General features: G+C 41.0%; 2 protein-coding genes across 2 annotated transcripts in view; one reads left to right on the forward strand and one right to left on the reverse strand.

Moving 5' to 3' along the window:
• Positions 1 to 738: 738 nt before the first annotated feature.
• cpda (carboxypeptidase D, a) overlaps positions 739 to 14,998 on the reverse strand; it is a 19,619-nt gene continuing 5,359 nt past the window's right edge. Inside the window, exons 3-21 of the mRNA XM_020600147.1 lie at positions 14,096 to 14,238; positions 13,021 to 13,190; positions 12,115 to 12,545; positions 11,750 to 11,941; positions 11,036 to 11,203; positions 10,774 to 10,883; positions 10,510 to 10,612; positions 9,983 to 10,125; positions 9,719 to 9,888; positions 9,300 to 9,602; positions 8,869 to 9,064; positions 8,449 to 8,584; positions 7,655 to 7,801; positions 6,712 to 6,810; positions 6,547 to 6,611; positions 6,158 to 6,289; positions 5,778 to 5,963; positions 3,654 to 3,756; positions 739 to 2,714 (exon numbers count right to left, since the gene is read on the reverse strand). Coding sequence (XP_020455803.1) covers positions 2,488 to 2,714; positions 3,654 to 3,756; positions 5,778 to 5,963; positions 6,158 to 6,289; positions 6,547 to 6,611; positions 6,712 to 6,810; positions 7,655 to 7,801; positions 8,449 to 8,584; positions 8,869 to 9,064; positions 9,300 to 9,602; positions 9,719 to 9,888; positions 9,983 to 10,125; positions 10,510 to 10,612; positions 10,774 to 10,883; positions 11,036 to 11,203; positions 11,750 to 11,941; positions 12,115 to 12,545; positions 13,021 to 13,190; positions 14,096 to 14,238 — 3,224 coding nt within the window. The 3' untranslated portion in view covers positions 739 to 2,487. The remainder of the gene's footprint in view (positions 2,715 to 3,653; positions 3,757 to 5,777; positions 5,964 to 6,157; positions 6,290 to 6,546; positions 6,612 to 6,711; positions 6,811 to 7,654; positions 7,802 to 8,448; positions 8,585 to 8,868; positions 9,065 to 9,299; positions 9,603 to 9,718; positions 9,889 to 9,982; positions 10,126 to 10,509; positions 10,613 to 10,773; positions 10,884 to 11,035; positions 11,204 to 11,749; positions 11,942 to 12,114; positions 12,546 to 13,020; positions 13,191 to 14,095; positions 14,239 to 14,998) is intronic.
• On the forward strand, positions 4,256 to 5,744 carry LOC109960217 (uncharacterized protein C22orf31). The gene is made up of 2 exons (XM_020600148.1): positions 4,256 to 4,540; positions 4,667 to 5,744. The coding sequence occupies exons 1-2, from the start codon at positions 4,487 to 4,489 to the stop codon at positions 5,222 to 5,224; spliced, it is 612 nt and encodes a 203-aa protein (XP_020455804.1). The 5' UTR covers positions 4,256 to 4,486; the 3' UTR covers positions 5,225 to 5,744.

A 14,998-nucleotide genomic window follows, 5' to 3' on the forward strand; every position in this document is an offset into this window, starting at 1 on the left:
AAGAAAAGGGAAAATCCTTCTATCATAGCATTAAAGTAGAACTATTATCACTTCATCTTTCCTTCTTCACATTGCTGACACATTCAAACACCTAGGAAGAAATCCAAGTTACATATTGGTACAAGGTCACTTCATCATCTGCTTTATGTCAGTTATTGCTGTATTATTTTTAATTTTGTGCATTCAATTACACACAATGTCCTTTAGTTCATTATAAGTGAATTTTACTCCAGTAACATTTTCTTCACTGCTGGACTGTCTACTTCAGTGTCAAAATAAATACACAACTCATGCAACACAAAAGCAGGAGAGATGTGAAGTTTTATTTCCTTTTGAGTTTTTGTGTCATGACCACACAGAGGTTCTTATATGTTACTTGTAGGTTCATGGTTAACACAAATTGCACTTGTTTTCCCATTCACAACTGGCAAACAATATTTACAGTCGAGTCCAGTTTATAGAAAATCTTCACACCAACAACCTTGACACATACTCAACTTTCAAAATTCATATACACATTCACAGCCAGTACAACACAAATAATGATATACAAAACCGTCTCTCTACACAGATATATCAGGTTTAACTTAACTGATGGCAGCTGCATTTCTTAAAAGGAGAAAATCTCTTCTCAAAGTTACTGGAAACCAGTGCAGATTCTTTAGTGAACAAGTGTGTATTCCCTCAAACAGCTGCATGGCATTAAAAAAATGAAAATGATTTTGAGTCAGTGTAGCACTAAATCAGTTAATTGTACTTACACATTGATTTCTGATGAAAACCACAATTTTCTTGCAAGTCTACACACAAACCCTTTCCCTCATTTTGCCTGTATCCCACTCAAATGCTTTCATCCAATGACTAATGAACTCCTTACATATGATGAGAAATGGTAAAGCACTTCATTATCATTTCACACCAGACTACGGTGTTTCTTTTAAGCCACTAAAGGAATTCATCTGTAGCTTCTTTTTCAGCTCCCCAAACAATTGTCTGAAACACAATGAGTGCAAATTAATCATCAGATGACGCATTTTGAGCTTGCAGTCATCATCACAGTTGAGTGGACTAAGCTCCATATGACCTTTGTTTTAAAATTAGCTCAGAAAATATGCCCTTCTTTGCACTGGACCTTTAAAACATAGTATGGGTGACTGACATTGATTCATAGACAATGATCATTAATGTAGGACAAACCTAAACTAAGATGCTCAGATATAAACAAAACTGGCAGTAAAAGATAAGGGATATGGTGAAAGTGTCAAAAACAGGGCAGAGACTCATCGTGATATGCATCAAAGTCAGCAGTTAGGTTCCATGTACAAAAAATTTGAAATTGTACTAAAACCTAAATTATACTTAAAAAAAGGGGGGGGGGGGCATTCTCATGATTACTTAGATATTTATAGTTTTTTTTTCTTGGCTAATGATAAAGGATGATTCTCGCTTTAGATTTAGTGCAAGTGATCGCCACACATATATTAAAACACCCTGCACTAACTGAGAAGGGTTTCATTCCAGCTTGGTAATAGATTCTCCCTAATGACTTAAAGCCTTTGAGAAACTCCCTCCTTTTATGATTTTGGCCACACCTCACCAAAGAAGAAATGGAAGAGACAAAAAAAAAAAAAAAAAAAAAAAAAAACTACTGAACACAGGTTAGCCAGAAACAATGCAGCATTGGAATTGGAGTCCTTATATCATCATTTCACTTTTCCTACCACCTGAGAATAGGATGGATCAAATTGCAACTTGGCCCAAGTATTCCTTTCATTCCGTTGCTGCATCTTGTTCCACACAACAGCCCAACCGGACTCTAAACTCTACAGAAGCCAAGGCACAGTATTGGATTCAGTCTTCCAAAGGTTCACATTTTAACATGGCAACGCTGTCTCGGGTAAAAGCAGAAGATTCCCAACTCAGAGCACTACTGGTCAAAATGCATGGCCATGACAGACATCATCAGGGAGACTGTGAACACTTCCATCCAGAGTTCATTACACAACCACTAAAGCAAGAGTTTATTTGGACTTATTGGCCTGACCCTTTAGCTGGGCGGGACAGACAGTGGTCTGAAAGAGCACTCTTGGCTCAGAAACAAAAAAAAAAAAAAAGCTTTGGGACTCAAAAACTGATGCTGAGGACAGTTGAGAAGCACAGCGGGCTGAACCCGTTTCTTTGCCTTCTTTGTCACCTTCTCTCCATCGGTTGAACCAGTCAAGCAGAGAGAGAGAGAGAGAGAACGAAAATGCAGACACCAGCAGCAGGATGTTCTTAAGTATTAATTTAATAGCACTAATAACTGTGTGACCAGAAGTAAGTGCTCAAAGCCTGTTGGTATAACTGAACAAAGTGTCTTTATCACTCTTGGTCTCGGCAAAGTAGAGAGACAGAGAAGCTGCCCCAAGTTCAACCTGCTCCTTGACAGCCAGAGGGATGAGATCAGAAGAAAATACTGAGCCAGCAGCCAAGTTGGTGCAGTGGTTCTCAGAGTTTGTTGGCGTACAGCGTTTCCTCCTCACTCTCACTCTCATCCTGAAACTCGTGCGCGAGCAGCGACTTCTTGGAGCTCATAGACGTAAGCCGGATCTCGTCGTCATAATCATCTCGGTGCTGTCGCAAACGGTGAAAGCCATCCTTTTGATGATTAGACTTGGCCGCGCACACACACCAGATGATGCATGCCGTCACCACCAATGCTGTCATGGTGGCCGCTGCAGGGAGGGAAAGAAAAACAAGACACTGTATAGCACAGACATGCACAAACAATAAACAGAACATTCAAGACTTTAAAAAAAAAAAAAGTTCCATCACACTACTTGGAGTAAACTACAGAGTAAGCAGATTTATGTTGCGCACACTTAACATACGACTGTACTATTCAAGTGTCAATGACAAAGATCTTGCAGTGTGGACCAAGGAGAAAAATGTATTGTCACGATAAACTGACTAAACTTCTTTCAAGAACAGTGAAGTCCAGATCCTCTCCAGAGAACATTGCTGGTTTGAGAGAGGAGTCAAGGAAGCTATTTTTGCCCAAATTGAACATCCCTCTCTAAATAGGGGTGGTGGACTAAGACACAAGCTGAACGACCAAAAAGCGGTAAATCCATGATGTATAACACAATCACCCTTTGAGGATGCTCTTGTTGCCTTTGTGTTATTGGGGCATAATGACAAATTCTTTCAAGGATGATGGAGCAGGATTGTTGACAATTCTGTACAATAAACACCAAGTAGTATAATTAATGAAATTATCAAATATGAAAAAGTTGTACTTTTTAAATTATGTGACAGTGATGATATCTAAGTGTTTTTTTCCATTAAGTATTTTCAACACTCTTTGTATAAACTATGTAAAGGTCTCAAAGTGGATTTTCATACCTTCGACCATGATGTAACACAATGAGAAATAAAAATCAAATAAACATTTTCACTGCATCCATTAAGAGTTGGTTCCTTATGAATTTAACATTTCTGAGGTTGACTAACTGCACAACCAGTTTTGTTTTGATTTCTTTAACATGGTTTTCAAATGTGAGTCTAATAGGATTCCAAGATACTGGCAATCTGGCACAATTTACCTTTATGTGGACAGCTCATGTAAGGAATATAACATCGATTACAAAATGCCTTTTCCTAGACATGCGTACCTGCACTTGCCACCACAAACTCTCTGGGCAGGCCAAAGACACTGTTGTCCATGTCAAACTCAATAATGATGAAGCTAGCAGCTTCAAAGGAAGAGACCACCACCTGGAACACAAGAAAAAAAACACTTCACTGAACCTCCTAAACCAGCTTCTTGTCAAATTGTAGGGAATGATGACAACATTCGTAAAAAGTCATCATTATGCCAAAAAAAAAACTTTTTTTGGGATTATTGGTGTCTGGATATGAACTGCAAACAGCTACAGTCCAGGTCATACACATTTCAAAAGCTGTGGTCATGTTAATCAAGCTACTTTAAAAGAACTTCTTTGAAGAATTACATAAACATTTGCTGACTGACTTGTGAAACTCAAACAACTAAGGCTGGATTTTCATTTCTGTAGATGCTTTTCTTGTTTTTAATTTGTGTACTAACTTGAAAATCAGCTCAAAATGCAACAATAAAAAGAAAACATCAAGCTTTACCACACTGTCTTATACATCCCGACTGCTTGACCAAATGCAGGTAAAGGGCATCAGGCTGTCTGCTAAAGCTCCCCACACAGGTAAGTTTGTTAATCACCTAATTAGCAGGTCTCATCTACAGGTGTGACTGCTTAGTAGAACTTAGTGCAGGTGATGTCTAAGATCAGGTTTGCATGCTGGCTCATAAAAATAAATAAAAAAATCCTTCAGCTATCTTCTGATAGATAAATTACAAAAAGGGAATTCTCTCCATAGCAAGTGATGGGTCTCTCACTTATTTACAGTATTTGAGTTAAGTTTTTAAAAATGTGGACACTAGACTCAGAGGCTCCACCAAAGATGTCAAAGCATGTCTTCAGACCTGATTCAGTCATTTGATCTGAACCCAGAACAGACACAAAGAGTAAGTGCAAATTCACTTCCTTTTTGTATTATTGATATGGTTTGTTCATTTTCTAACAGTATGACAAGAACCTGCACAGGTTTCCAAATACAGTGAAAATAAAATAACATCCCTTTTAATTTCCAGAGGAATGAGATGCGGCCCTATGGCCTAAGGCGGTGTATTCGCTGTCCTAAGAAATATGGGGAAACTATTAAAGAGAGGAAATACATGTTGGCCCCAAGTCAGACTCTGGATTGTATGAATGAGCACAGTGAAGCCGACCCTGCGAAACCCCTGGATGAACGGTACATAAGAAACGCTGCTGTCCTTCCAGATGTCGAACTGCCGCGCATTGACAGAGCTTTCTCTGCTGAAGAGAAGACCCCCAGCAGCATGTCGACTGGTCAGTGTGGTGGCCCACAACATCAGCCAGGGCTTCGGATCCATGGCTTCACAGCAGCAGAGTACCAGCAGACTTATCATTCAGTAGTGGATCCCCTGCTCCTCAGTCCCTGTGGGACACTCGCAGCCTACAGTCTGGAGCTGGGGCGTAACATTAAGGAACGTCTATTTAAAGAGCTCGCCTACCCAATGCTTCAAATTTCAGAGTATTCCGATGGAAAGGTGGAGGTGGTAGAGAGATTCTGTGTGCTCCGCCCTACACCTTTGATAGATATAGACAATAAAGGTGGACTGCAGTAATAATCTGCCACAGTGTGCTAGTTTTTATTTAGACAGGTTGTGTTTCACTTGAGTGTAGTACGGTAGCCAGATATATACTTTGAAAAATCAGACCTTTGACATTTTCAGTGATTCTCTTCTTTGTAAACAGTTTACTGAAGCCAAATCTGTGAAGTCTGGTTTTTTCTAATTGGGGTTTGTATCTGAGTGCCCAGTAGATCACATTTTTTTGTTTGACACAAAAACAATGTAGTGCCATCATGTATGTATGACCGCCACCCGTTCAACAGAGCACCACCAGGCACAGCTGATTTCTGCTTTCTAACCCCCGATCATAAAAATAAATACTCAAATCCTCTTTTTTTTACTCAGCATTATCATCTGCATTAAATTCTTCTGGTGTCACATCTTCGAACTTTTCACATCATAATATAAATGACCATAACAGGAAATCTAAATGAGACTACAAAACTTACACTTATTTGTTTTCATGAGTTATCCCATTGTGGCCACCTTTGTGAAAGTTAGTACATTCCTAGCCTGTGTAATGCACGGTGTGTACAGAACTGTGTACCTCTTGACGTTGCTGTTGGTAGCCATCAGCTACAGCTTCAATGCTGTGGCTGCCAGGACCCAACAGTGCACGAAAGTAGCCGCCCTGTGTAGTGAAGACTCTCGCTCCTCCATTCAGTACAATGATCGCTCCAACAATAGGTTTTCCACTCCTGTCCCTCACCACACCACGCACCCCTTTATGGACCTGGGTGGGGGAGAAAATGAGGCACATTTATAAAAAGAAAAACTTAAATACATAGTTTCCCCCCCTTTCTTTTAAGCCACTATGTGTAGTTTGTCTCCATGTTGTTGCATTATTGCATGAAAATATATAACTAAAAAAAATCTAAAGTTGAAATGGTAAACAAGTCCATGAAACATCCCCTTGTTGTAGCATACCTCCACCAACATGCTTAGGAGTGCCTTCTTGTTCTCAGCCCAGAGAGAAGCCAGCTGCTCAACAGGAGGGAACAAACAGCAGCCAGTATACACTGTGATTTCTGGACAGTGGCCAAAGTCCATGCTGAAATCCTGGGACAACACATAGACACAAGAGGACACATGAGAAAGTACTGGGGCAGATGCCCATTTCTGCCATAGTTTTACTTCTCAGTGGTTTTGACAGATATCACCAAATGCTGAAGATATGAAAACACCACCTAAGAAAAATGATGTGTGCTTGTTCATTTCAGATATCTCCATGAAACCCAAATACTATGCAGTGGGAGCATGGATGTCAACTTAATTGCGTTGATTGCTATCACAAACACTGGAGTGGAGAGACTTACCTTCATGCTCCCCATGTGACTTTGTCTCTCTGCTGCCCTGATAACTCCATCTGGGATGTTGCCCACTGAGAGACAGAAATGTTCAGTTAGCTGTCAAACACTATAATCGGATTTATGATTCACTCAGGAACAACAGAAATTGTTCAGAGTACAAAAATGACATACTCTGTCCATCGTTTGAACATGCAGTGGTCCCGAGGTGCATCTTGGGGTGGTTGTTGGCATAAACACCTGCCAAGTACTTCAATGTACCCTCATTTTCAACTGGAAAGACAAAACAAATTGTCAAGTAAACACACACAGCCAAATCTTAAGCAGTAGTCAGTGTTCAAATGGTTTATTGTTTGTCCCTGTGAATTGCTGTTACACAACACTTAAGCTTATAACTGTAAATGGAAAAATTGGCACTGTAATCTCTTGGCTGTGAGGCTGACTCAGAAGCAGTCATACAAAAACATGTGTCCAACTGGTGGCCACAGATTTTGAAGATAATTTGTTCTGGACTTGCAGTAAGTGTAAACTGATGAACACCTTGAACTAATGACACACATCACCCTCTTAAAGCTACAATATGCAACTTAAGGTAACGCTAGCATGAAACTCCGAATCAATCCAGTCGGCTCCGCCCAGCGCTCCTCCTGCTCCACTATGCTCTATTCTGATCTGCTACGCTCCACCACGCTCTGCCCAGCTCTTTGGATATTTGTTGTTATGAAATTACAAGAAATGAGAATGCAACAAAATTTACTGATCAAGCAGACATAATTGGAATTCTCTGATAGGTTAGAGAGGTCGATCCTGCTCAAAACCCTTTAGAAGCTAATATCTCTGCACTGATGCCAGTGCTCTTCAATGAGTCTGGGTCACAGGAGGTTTTGACAGCTCCTCTCCACATTAAGACAAGTTGTGGAGCAGATTTCTACAACAAACATATTTGAACAAAGTCACATACTCTACCTTTAAGACAAAACCAACAAAACAAAATCCTTCCCAGTCAAATTATTGTAAACACCCTAAATTAATTTTTGCTTATATCATAATTTCCCCACATATTTCAAGGATATTAAAACAGTCAAACAACAGACAGTTAGTTGCACAGTGGTGTTACCAGACTGGACAGGCTTGTCATAAGGGTACGTGGCAACAAGGGACCCTCCATCGAGGGCTACAGACAGTGTGTAGCCCTTTTCTAAAATTAATTCCATCATTGCACTGGTCTCTGGTTGGGCCTCTGCCACACGCTGTGATGCATTGCCTGAAAAAAAAGACAAAAAAAAAAAAAAAAAAAATTCACATGGTGGAAAGGAAACAGAGCTGTTAGCTTTTTTTATGGCAAGTGTAGTTAGAACATCAGCTGTTTAAAATGTGGACGCCATGAAAGCCCTCAGAAGTGAGGTCACCGTGATGTGATCGCTCCCTTGTGGCAGTGTAGGTCATAAATCTGGCCTCCTTTGTGTTAGCGGATGAGACAGGAGCCAAAGTAAAAACTCAGCTCGGATACATTTTTCCCAGAGGTGAATTCTGTGGTTTTTGGTAGATATTATAAAGCCGATGTGTGTACACGTGGTCATTTTTCTGGTAAGTTTGTTTTAATAAGTGATTTGATGACATAAAATGGGGTGTATTTCAAATGATTTGACAACTTTGGTGGCTTGACACATCACTCAACTACTTGTTCCTTACTGCTTAGAATCTGGTTGCAAAATTCCAAGATGGCAGCCACCACATTCACAATATTTTGGCTTCACTTTTTCATAGTGGAGGGAAATGGTGACGCTATGTCGATATTTATACAGTCAATAATATGACAGTTGTAGATAACAATATTGTGAAAAGATACATTCTTCTTCTTTTGCCATTGCCTCTCAGTTGCACATTCACAAACAAATCAGTACAACTGACCAAAGAAATCTGTGTCCAGATCTTTGCCATTTGCATTGGTCAGGCCCTGGGTGGAGGCGCACTGCTTCTCAATGGCCTGTTCTCGTCCGTCTGGGTTGATAGAGGGCACAATAACAATCTGGGTCTCGTTGATGAGCTAGAGTAGAGAAATGAAGAGAGAACAATTAGAACCATATGTTTACCAGTACAACTTTTTTCACTGCTAACAAAATTAAAGTTAATTGATTAAACCCAATAAAAAGAGGGTGAATCTCTCAGCTTGACGAAACAAAGAATTCTGTCTATTCCAGTAAACAAAATGTATGTTTTTAAAAAGGTAAGAGTTGGTGCATGCTGAACACAGTTGATGCATAAAGTATGCAGTATTATTTAAGAATCACAGCTGTCAAATACTATTTCATGAGGGGCTCCAAAACTCACTCTAGTGATGACTGGGTTCTTGCCATAGTTGGTACACAGGACCGTAGCAAACTCCAGCAGTAGCTCGGTGCCCACTGGGGCATTACCATGGATGCCTGCTACAAAGCGAATTTTGGGTTTAGATGGCTCAGCTTCCTGAGGTGTGTTGGAGATTTCCAGAGCCCAAATGGTTCGAAACTCTACACTTTGGCCCAAACTAGAACCAGAACAGAAGAATCGAGAACAAAGGTAGGTCAGTATCCTAAAAATCTTTAAATACAAAGTAGCAAGAAGAGTAATAAAAGTAATAAAACACAGAGGGGACCTGGACAGCCCAAACTTTTAGCAAACAGCGCATGAGTGACATACAGAGATGTCAAAGGATAATGTTAAAGGCAAATGATGTGGATTGGTTCAAATACAGGGCCCGGGGAAGGACAAAGCCTACATACCTGCGTACAGCTGTAATTTTGGGAAAGTTAAGTGTGAAGCTCCTGAAAGTATCGGGTAGCTCTTTGTAGCGTCGGTAGCGGAATGTGTTCTCTGTGGCTATGCTTTTGACCAGCTGCTCCAAACCCTGGCCTAGAGACAGGTCCTTGATTAAGTGCTGAAACTCCTTCTCAGATGGGTTTTGCGTGGGTTCAAGGCCGTTTGTAGACTGGCCATTAGGGTCTGAGTGTAAACGTGTCAGTCTGAAGTCCACCACCTCCACTCTATCTTTTGAGACTGAGGCATAGGTCATCCTAGGTTCATACCTGGACAAAAGTTTGTTTATTTTACAGCAATGGAAATCCGGAAAGGTCGTAGCACAGGAATAAAACACTTTTCAGTAACCATACTTTAGTTCTTCTCGCTGCTATTCCAATCTTACCCATGGGCAGATGCTTGGATGAGATAAGTGCCAGGGGCCAGCAGTCTCCAGTAGTCCCCAGTGTGAGCTGTGGAGATGTGGTGATCAATCCCCTCCACGCTAATGGTGGCATTGGGAATCCCTGTACCATCCCTGCTGTCAGAGACCGTGCCCTTTACTCCAGTGTGGACCTAAAGAAACACAAAGCCACGTCCACAAGTTGATGTGAAATCGAGTGAAACTGAGGAGAAAGTTCAAAGTAATCATAACCTGTGTGCTTATTACCTGGTGTATAAACTGAAGCAAGGCTCTTCGATTTTGTTCCCAGTAGGTAGGCAGGTCCTTAGCCTTAGGGTACTTTACACAACCCAATTCAATGGTGACCTCAAAACAGTTGGTGTTTAGGTAGTTCCAGTCCTGCATGCCACCTGAAGAAAAACTGCCCCTTTAAACTCCTACTCAAACCTTAATACTTTCCACTTAAAGCCAGTAAGGGTTTTTGTGTTTATAGCATCTACAATGGAATGTTTTTGTTTGTAGAAAAATAAGACAATCCCACTGGAAACAGATGTAGATGCTGTTGCTTTCAGCCCATCTAATTCTGCAGATGGTGGCTTAAATATAATTCAACAATTAACTGCACAGAGACTGAATTCACCTTTTGCTGACAAACCAGCTGACTAAGCTTGTATAAAAAAAAAACTGAATTTGTCAAAAAAAAGGTTTCATATATAAGAGTGCTGTGGAAAATCTCCAGTGGAAAAAAAATGAATGTGGTGAGTAGCAAATTAGGAAGAATGATGTAGGCATACCAGGAACATTGTACCAGTTGGCACCATTGGTGATGCCATCTTCAAAGTATTCACCAGGGTACAGGCCCTCACAAGGGTGTCCACTGTGCATCAGAGGATTTTCCTGCACGCACAAAAACACACACGAGTGAGAACTCAACAATGAGCTCTGTTGTTGTCAGGTTTGCAGCTCAGCTTTCTTCCGTCAGCACTCAAACACCACGTTTTGTTTTCAGTTACGCCATGAAACCACAGACAGAAACAACATCAACAGTGTCCAGTTACCTGTGAGTAGGCTTTAGACAACTGCTGAAAGACCCTGTCATCAGGCGACGGGCTGTATTGAATTGCCCCGTCTTTGTCATCATCATAAGGGTAGTTGACCACCAAGGAACCTGAATTCCACGGCACAAAACATGGTTAAAATAAACTTCATTATCCATAACATATATACACAACATTTTAAATTGTACTATCACTATCACCGAGTGGTAGTGATACTGAAAAATTGCCATCTTTGGCACTAACAGCTCAAAATAAGACATGCCTCCATGGAGGTTGGCTGACAGGACAAAGGGGATGCTCTTCAGCCAGTTCATCACAGCTATAGTCTCTGGCTGTCTGGGCTCTGTGATGGTGGCGAACTGGTCTGGAAAGTTGCGGTTCAGGTCAAAATTGTTACTGTTGTTGCGCCCTGTGTAGCCCTTTACATCACCTGTGAGGAAAAAAGTAACAAGTAGTAGCAAGTACCTGTTACTGCAGCATGTACCTGCTTGAACATGTACACAACCTCAGCCCAACCTCATCTGTACTTCCTGTTACACATCAGCAGCAGCTATCGGCCAGAATGTATTGGCAGATAGAGGAAGTGCTTTGTAAAACTTCCACCTACTTTACAAGTGTTCACAGAAGCAAGAAGGTGCAGATGTGCCATGAGCATAACACTATCTCATGAAAAGTACTAATCTACCTCTTAAAACTGAATGAACAAAGAACACATTATGTATTCCTTTGTGATCACTAAAGTCTCTATATCATTGTGATCTGGCCATTTTACACACCGTTTCATTTACAGCTGCAAATAGCAGATCAAATTACTATTCAAGCCCTATAATATTAAACCTTTGCTCCAAAACAACACACCAAACCCAGCTGTGACCTGTATTACAAGTCTTAATTTCATACTATGCCTGCAGACAGTGTTACTTTCACCTGTGTAAGCATTATTTTGTGTGGGCCTGGGTGTCTTCCTTTCTTTTACCTTCAGTGGCTACCTCATAGCCATCAGGGTTCATTGAAGGCATGATGTGAATGCGGGTGCTGTTGACCAACTCAGTGACCTCCGGGTCAGTACCATAGTTACGGCACAGGTACTCAATGAGATTGAGCAACAACTCTCGACCCACCACTTCATTACCATGCATGTTGGCCACATATTTAAACTCTGGCTCACCTGGCATGGAAACACAGAGTGAAGGGCAAAATCAAAATCTGTAGCAACAGATAACATTGACATAAAAAAAAGAATATACACTTTATCAGTAACAACACTTAAAGCCATAGCATACATCACATGTAAACAAGAGGGACTAGCCCAACATGACTATTACACAGTCTATGACGCACCATGCTCATGAACAGTGGGCTTGTTGGAGATGACCATCACATAGAGCTCACGGCCTTCTACGGAGTGCCCAATAGAGTGAAGATGGGTAATAGAGGGGAACTTGATGCTGTACTTGCGTAAGAACAGCTCCATGTCTGCATAGCTGTGGTGATGAAACTCCTGTGGCTGGATGGCTTGGTGTTCATTTGGAAGCAAAGGGGGGTTAGTTTGGATTTCCACAGTAGGAACCATCCAGTTCTGGGAGGAGGTAGAAAAGCGGGTGGCGCTGGTGGCAGTGGAGATGCTTGGCTCAGTGGTTGTGGATGGCAGCGAGGATGTAGGCACAGTGGTGCTACTGGCAGCCCAACTGACCACAGGTGCCAAGGTAAAGTTCAGTTCTGTGGCTTTCCCTTCCATGACCTGGACATGGTTGACTGTCTGTGACGCATATCTGTGTACAGAAAATAAATGTGAGGACAAGCACACCTTAAAATCACAAGGAAGAAATGACATTATGAGTGCGGTTTCCATTTAATTGCTCTACCAGGAAGTCTTACACCAATGAACATATGTATGTTCACTTCCGTAATTAAGAGTTACTCAGCAACTCTAATGAGGAAGTAACTGAAGTTATACATTTCTTTAGTGCAGCACTTGCAGGTAAATCTGTCTGAGACATGGAGGCTAAGTTTCAGTATTATTCTGGAAGAGCCAGATTAAAACTTTTGCTTTATTCATCATGATCTGGCAACTATCAAAAGACAATGAACAGCAATGGCTGCACCAGTTAGTGTCCTGTCACTGGTCACTGTAAAGGAAACTGAAACCTGACTATTATTTACTATTTTTAAGTGTTATCCTTTAATGCATAACTTCTGTTTTTGAAAATCTACAATTCAAAAAAAAAGTTCAAATGAATTACTGACCCTGGGACCACAGCTGTGATGTTGTATGTCCCAGGGATTAGGAGGCGGTAGAAGTCCCCATACTTCCCAGTGGTCAGGTTGTGGCGAATGCCTGCCACCACAATGCTGACATTGGCGAGGGCAGCACCAGTGATGTCCTCTTTCACATAGCCATGAACACCTATATGGACCTGGAAAGACAACAGTACTGTAAATACCAAGGACACTTTGACGTGGAGAAATTGTATGATAACGGTATCAGGCAGGCTTTGATTGTGTTATCTTTTTAAAGGTGCATTACCTGAGATTTTACACATTGTCTGATACAGTGAATCAAGTGAAAATGGGACAGGACGTGGTGACTCTCCACTATCCTTTCCCCCTCTATGACACTCTGCTGCCTACAGCGATTGTTGTTATTCCTGTTTCGCTACCTGGTGTTTTCAAAATACAGGACTTAATTTAGCCCCACCTGGCAGCTAGTAAAGGTCATGAGCAAAGTTTTTTTTTTTAACTATAAGTAGTCATTTCAAACAGCCACAGAGGAGCTCTTGGCAGCTAGAAGTCCAAAACAGTGACTGCCAAAATGAAGAAGGCATGTTTCTCACAGAGAGAGTGGGGGAAAAAAAGAGCAAAAACTAGGGTTAACATCAGTTTGACTTTTTGTGATGAAGAGTGTTAAAAGCAGCCAAAGGACTGCAAATTTGATCCAGATGTGGCGTTCTTCCTTCCGAGTGTGTTAGTATCTACAGCTAATGTGTTTGTTCTGGTAACATTAGCAACAGCATGGCATGTTTTTACCTTTGTACTTAATTAATGTGATTTTAATTTGGGAATAATTCCAGCTTTGTGTAACAGGAACAGTAACCAGTGTGTTCTAGTAGATTCTGTCAAATGTACTTGTTAATCAGCTGATGCTAGCTTTGGACTCGGGGGGGAAAAAAAACAGCAGTCAGGAGTGTGAGTGTGTTTTGAGTCTCACTAGACCCGCTAGCAGCTGAAATAAAATTAGGCAGAGTAACTTTAAATAAACAAAAAGCAGTAGGCACATTATAATGAATGATGTGTCATTACTCCTTTAACTTAAAAGCTCTACCTTTTCCATGTAGGCTAGTAGGGATTCCCTGTTCAGATCCCATTGATGATGGAGCTCAGATGCAGGAGGATATTTGCAGCAGCTCAGCTCCATGGTGATTTCCAGACAGTTTCCATAGAGGTAGTTGTAGTCCTGCATCCCCCCTAGATAACACAGCAGAATTATCATAGACCAAACATGCTAGAAATGGCATGAACAAAAGAGAAGGGTATGTCTAAACCAATGGATACTTCATATGGAAAACAGTACTCATGAAGTAAATTCTCTAACATGCTCTGCTTCATTACATTTAGCCCCCAATGTGTCAGCAGGGCATTTGCTTAACAGAGAAGGATGTTCTAGCTGGAAAGGCTTGAGCCCATCTTTGTCTCTTCAACGTGGTACAAAAAAAAAAAAAAAGACAGACGACTGCAGTTTACCAGCCAGCCCAGACACACAGCTGGTGTGTAGCCAGCCATCCCTCTGGAGCGAAAGCAGTCTGGAGGGTTGCCATGACTGCTTGCTGTGTGGCCACAGAAGACCAATAAAACAGGCACGATTTGACACTTTGCAACAGTTCAAGTAAAAGGCCTCCGGCACCAAATACTGACAAATAACTTTAACAGAGCCACCAGCCTCAGTGAGAGGCTCATCAATCACACCACAACAGAAACTGTTAGCACATATGCTTTAGCCATTTGTGAAACACAGCAAAGATATAGCCAAGCACATTCTCTGATTTACAAGTATTTTTCCTAACAACCACATAATTGTACTTAAAATACAGAATGAAAAATGAAACACTTAATATCCAAAAGCCTGTACAGTTCTCTAATACCCCAGTTTTAAATGGGCAATACAGTGCAAAACAGCTTTTTTTATTATTTTTTATTATTTTTTATGCAACATATTTTATTTAATTCC

This window comes from Monopterus albus, unplaced genomic scaffold (genome assembly GCF_001952655.1).
Source record: "Monopterus albus unplaced genomic scaffold, M_albus_1.0 scaffold45.1, whole genome shotgun sequence".
Classification (NCBI taxonomy): domain Eukaryota; kingdom Metazoa; phylum Chordata; class Actinopteri; order Synbranchiformes; family Synbranchidae; genus Monopterus; species Monopterus albus.

Coding starts and splice junctions, on each gene's coding strand:
- LOC109960217 (XM_020600148.1), top strand. CDS start 4,487: ATGTCTTCAGACCTGATTCAGTCATTTGATCTGAACCCAGAACAGACA. Junction 4,541..4,666: donor ACCCAGAACAGACACAAAGA/GTAAGTGCAAAT, acceptor TTTAATTTCCAG/AGGAATGAGATGCGGCCCTA.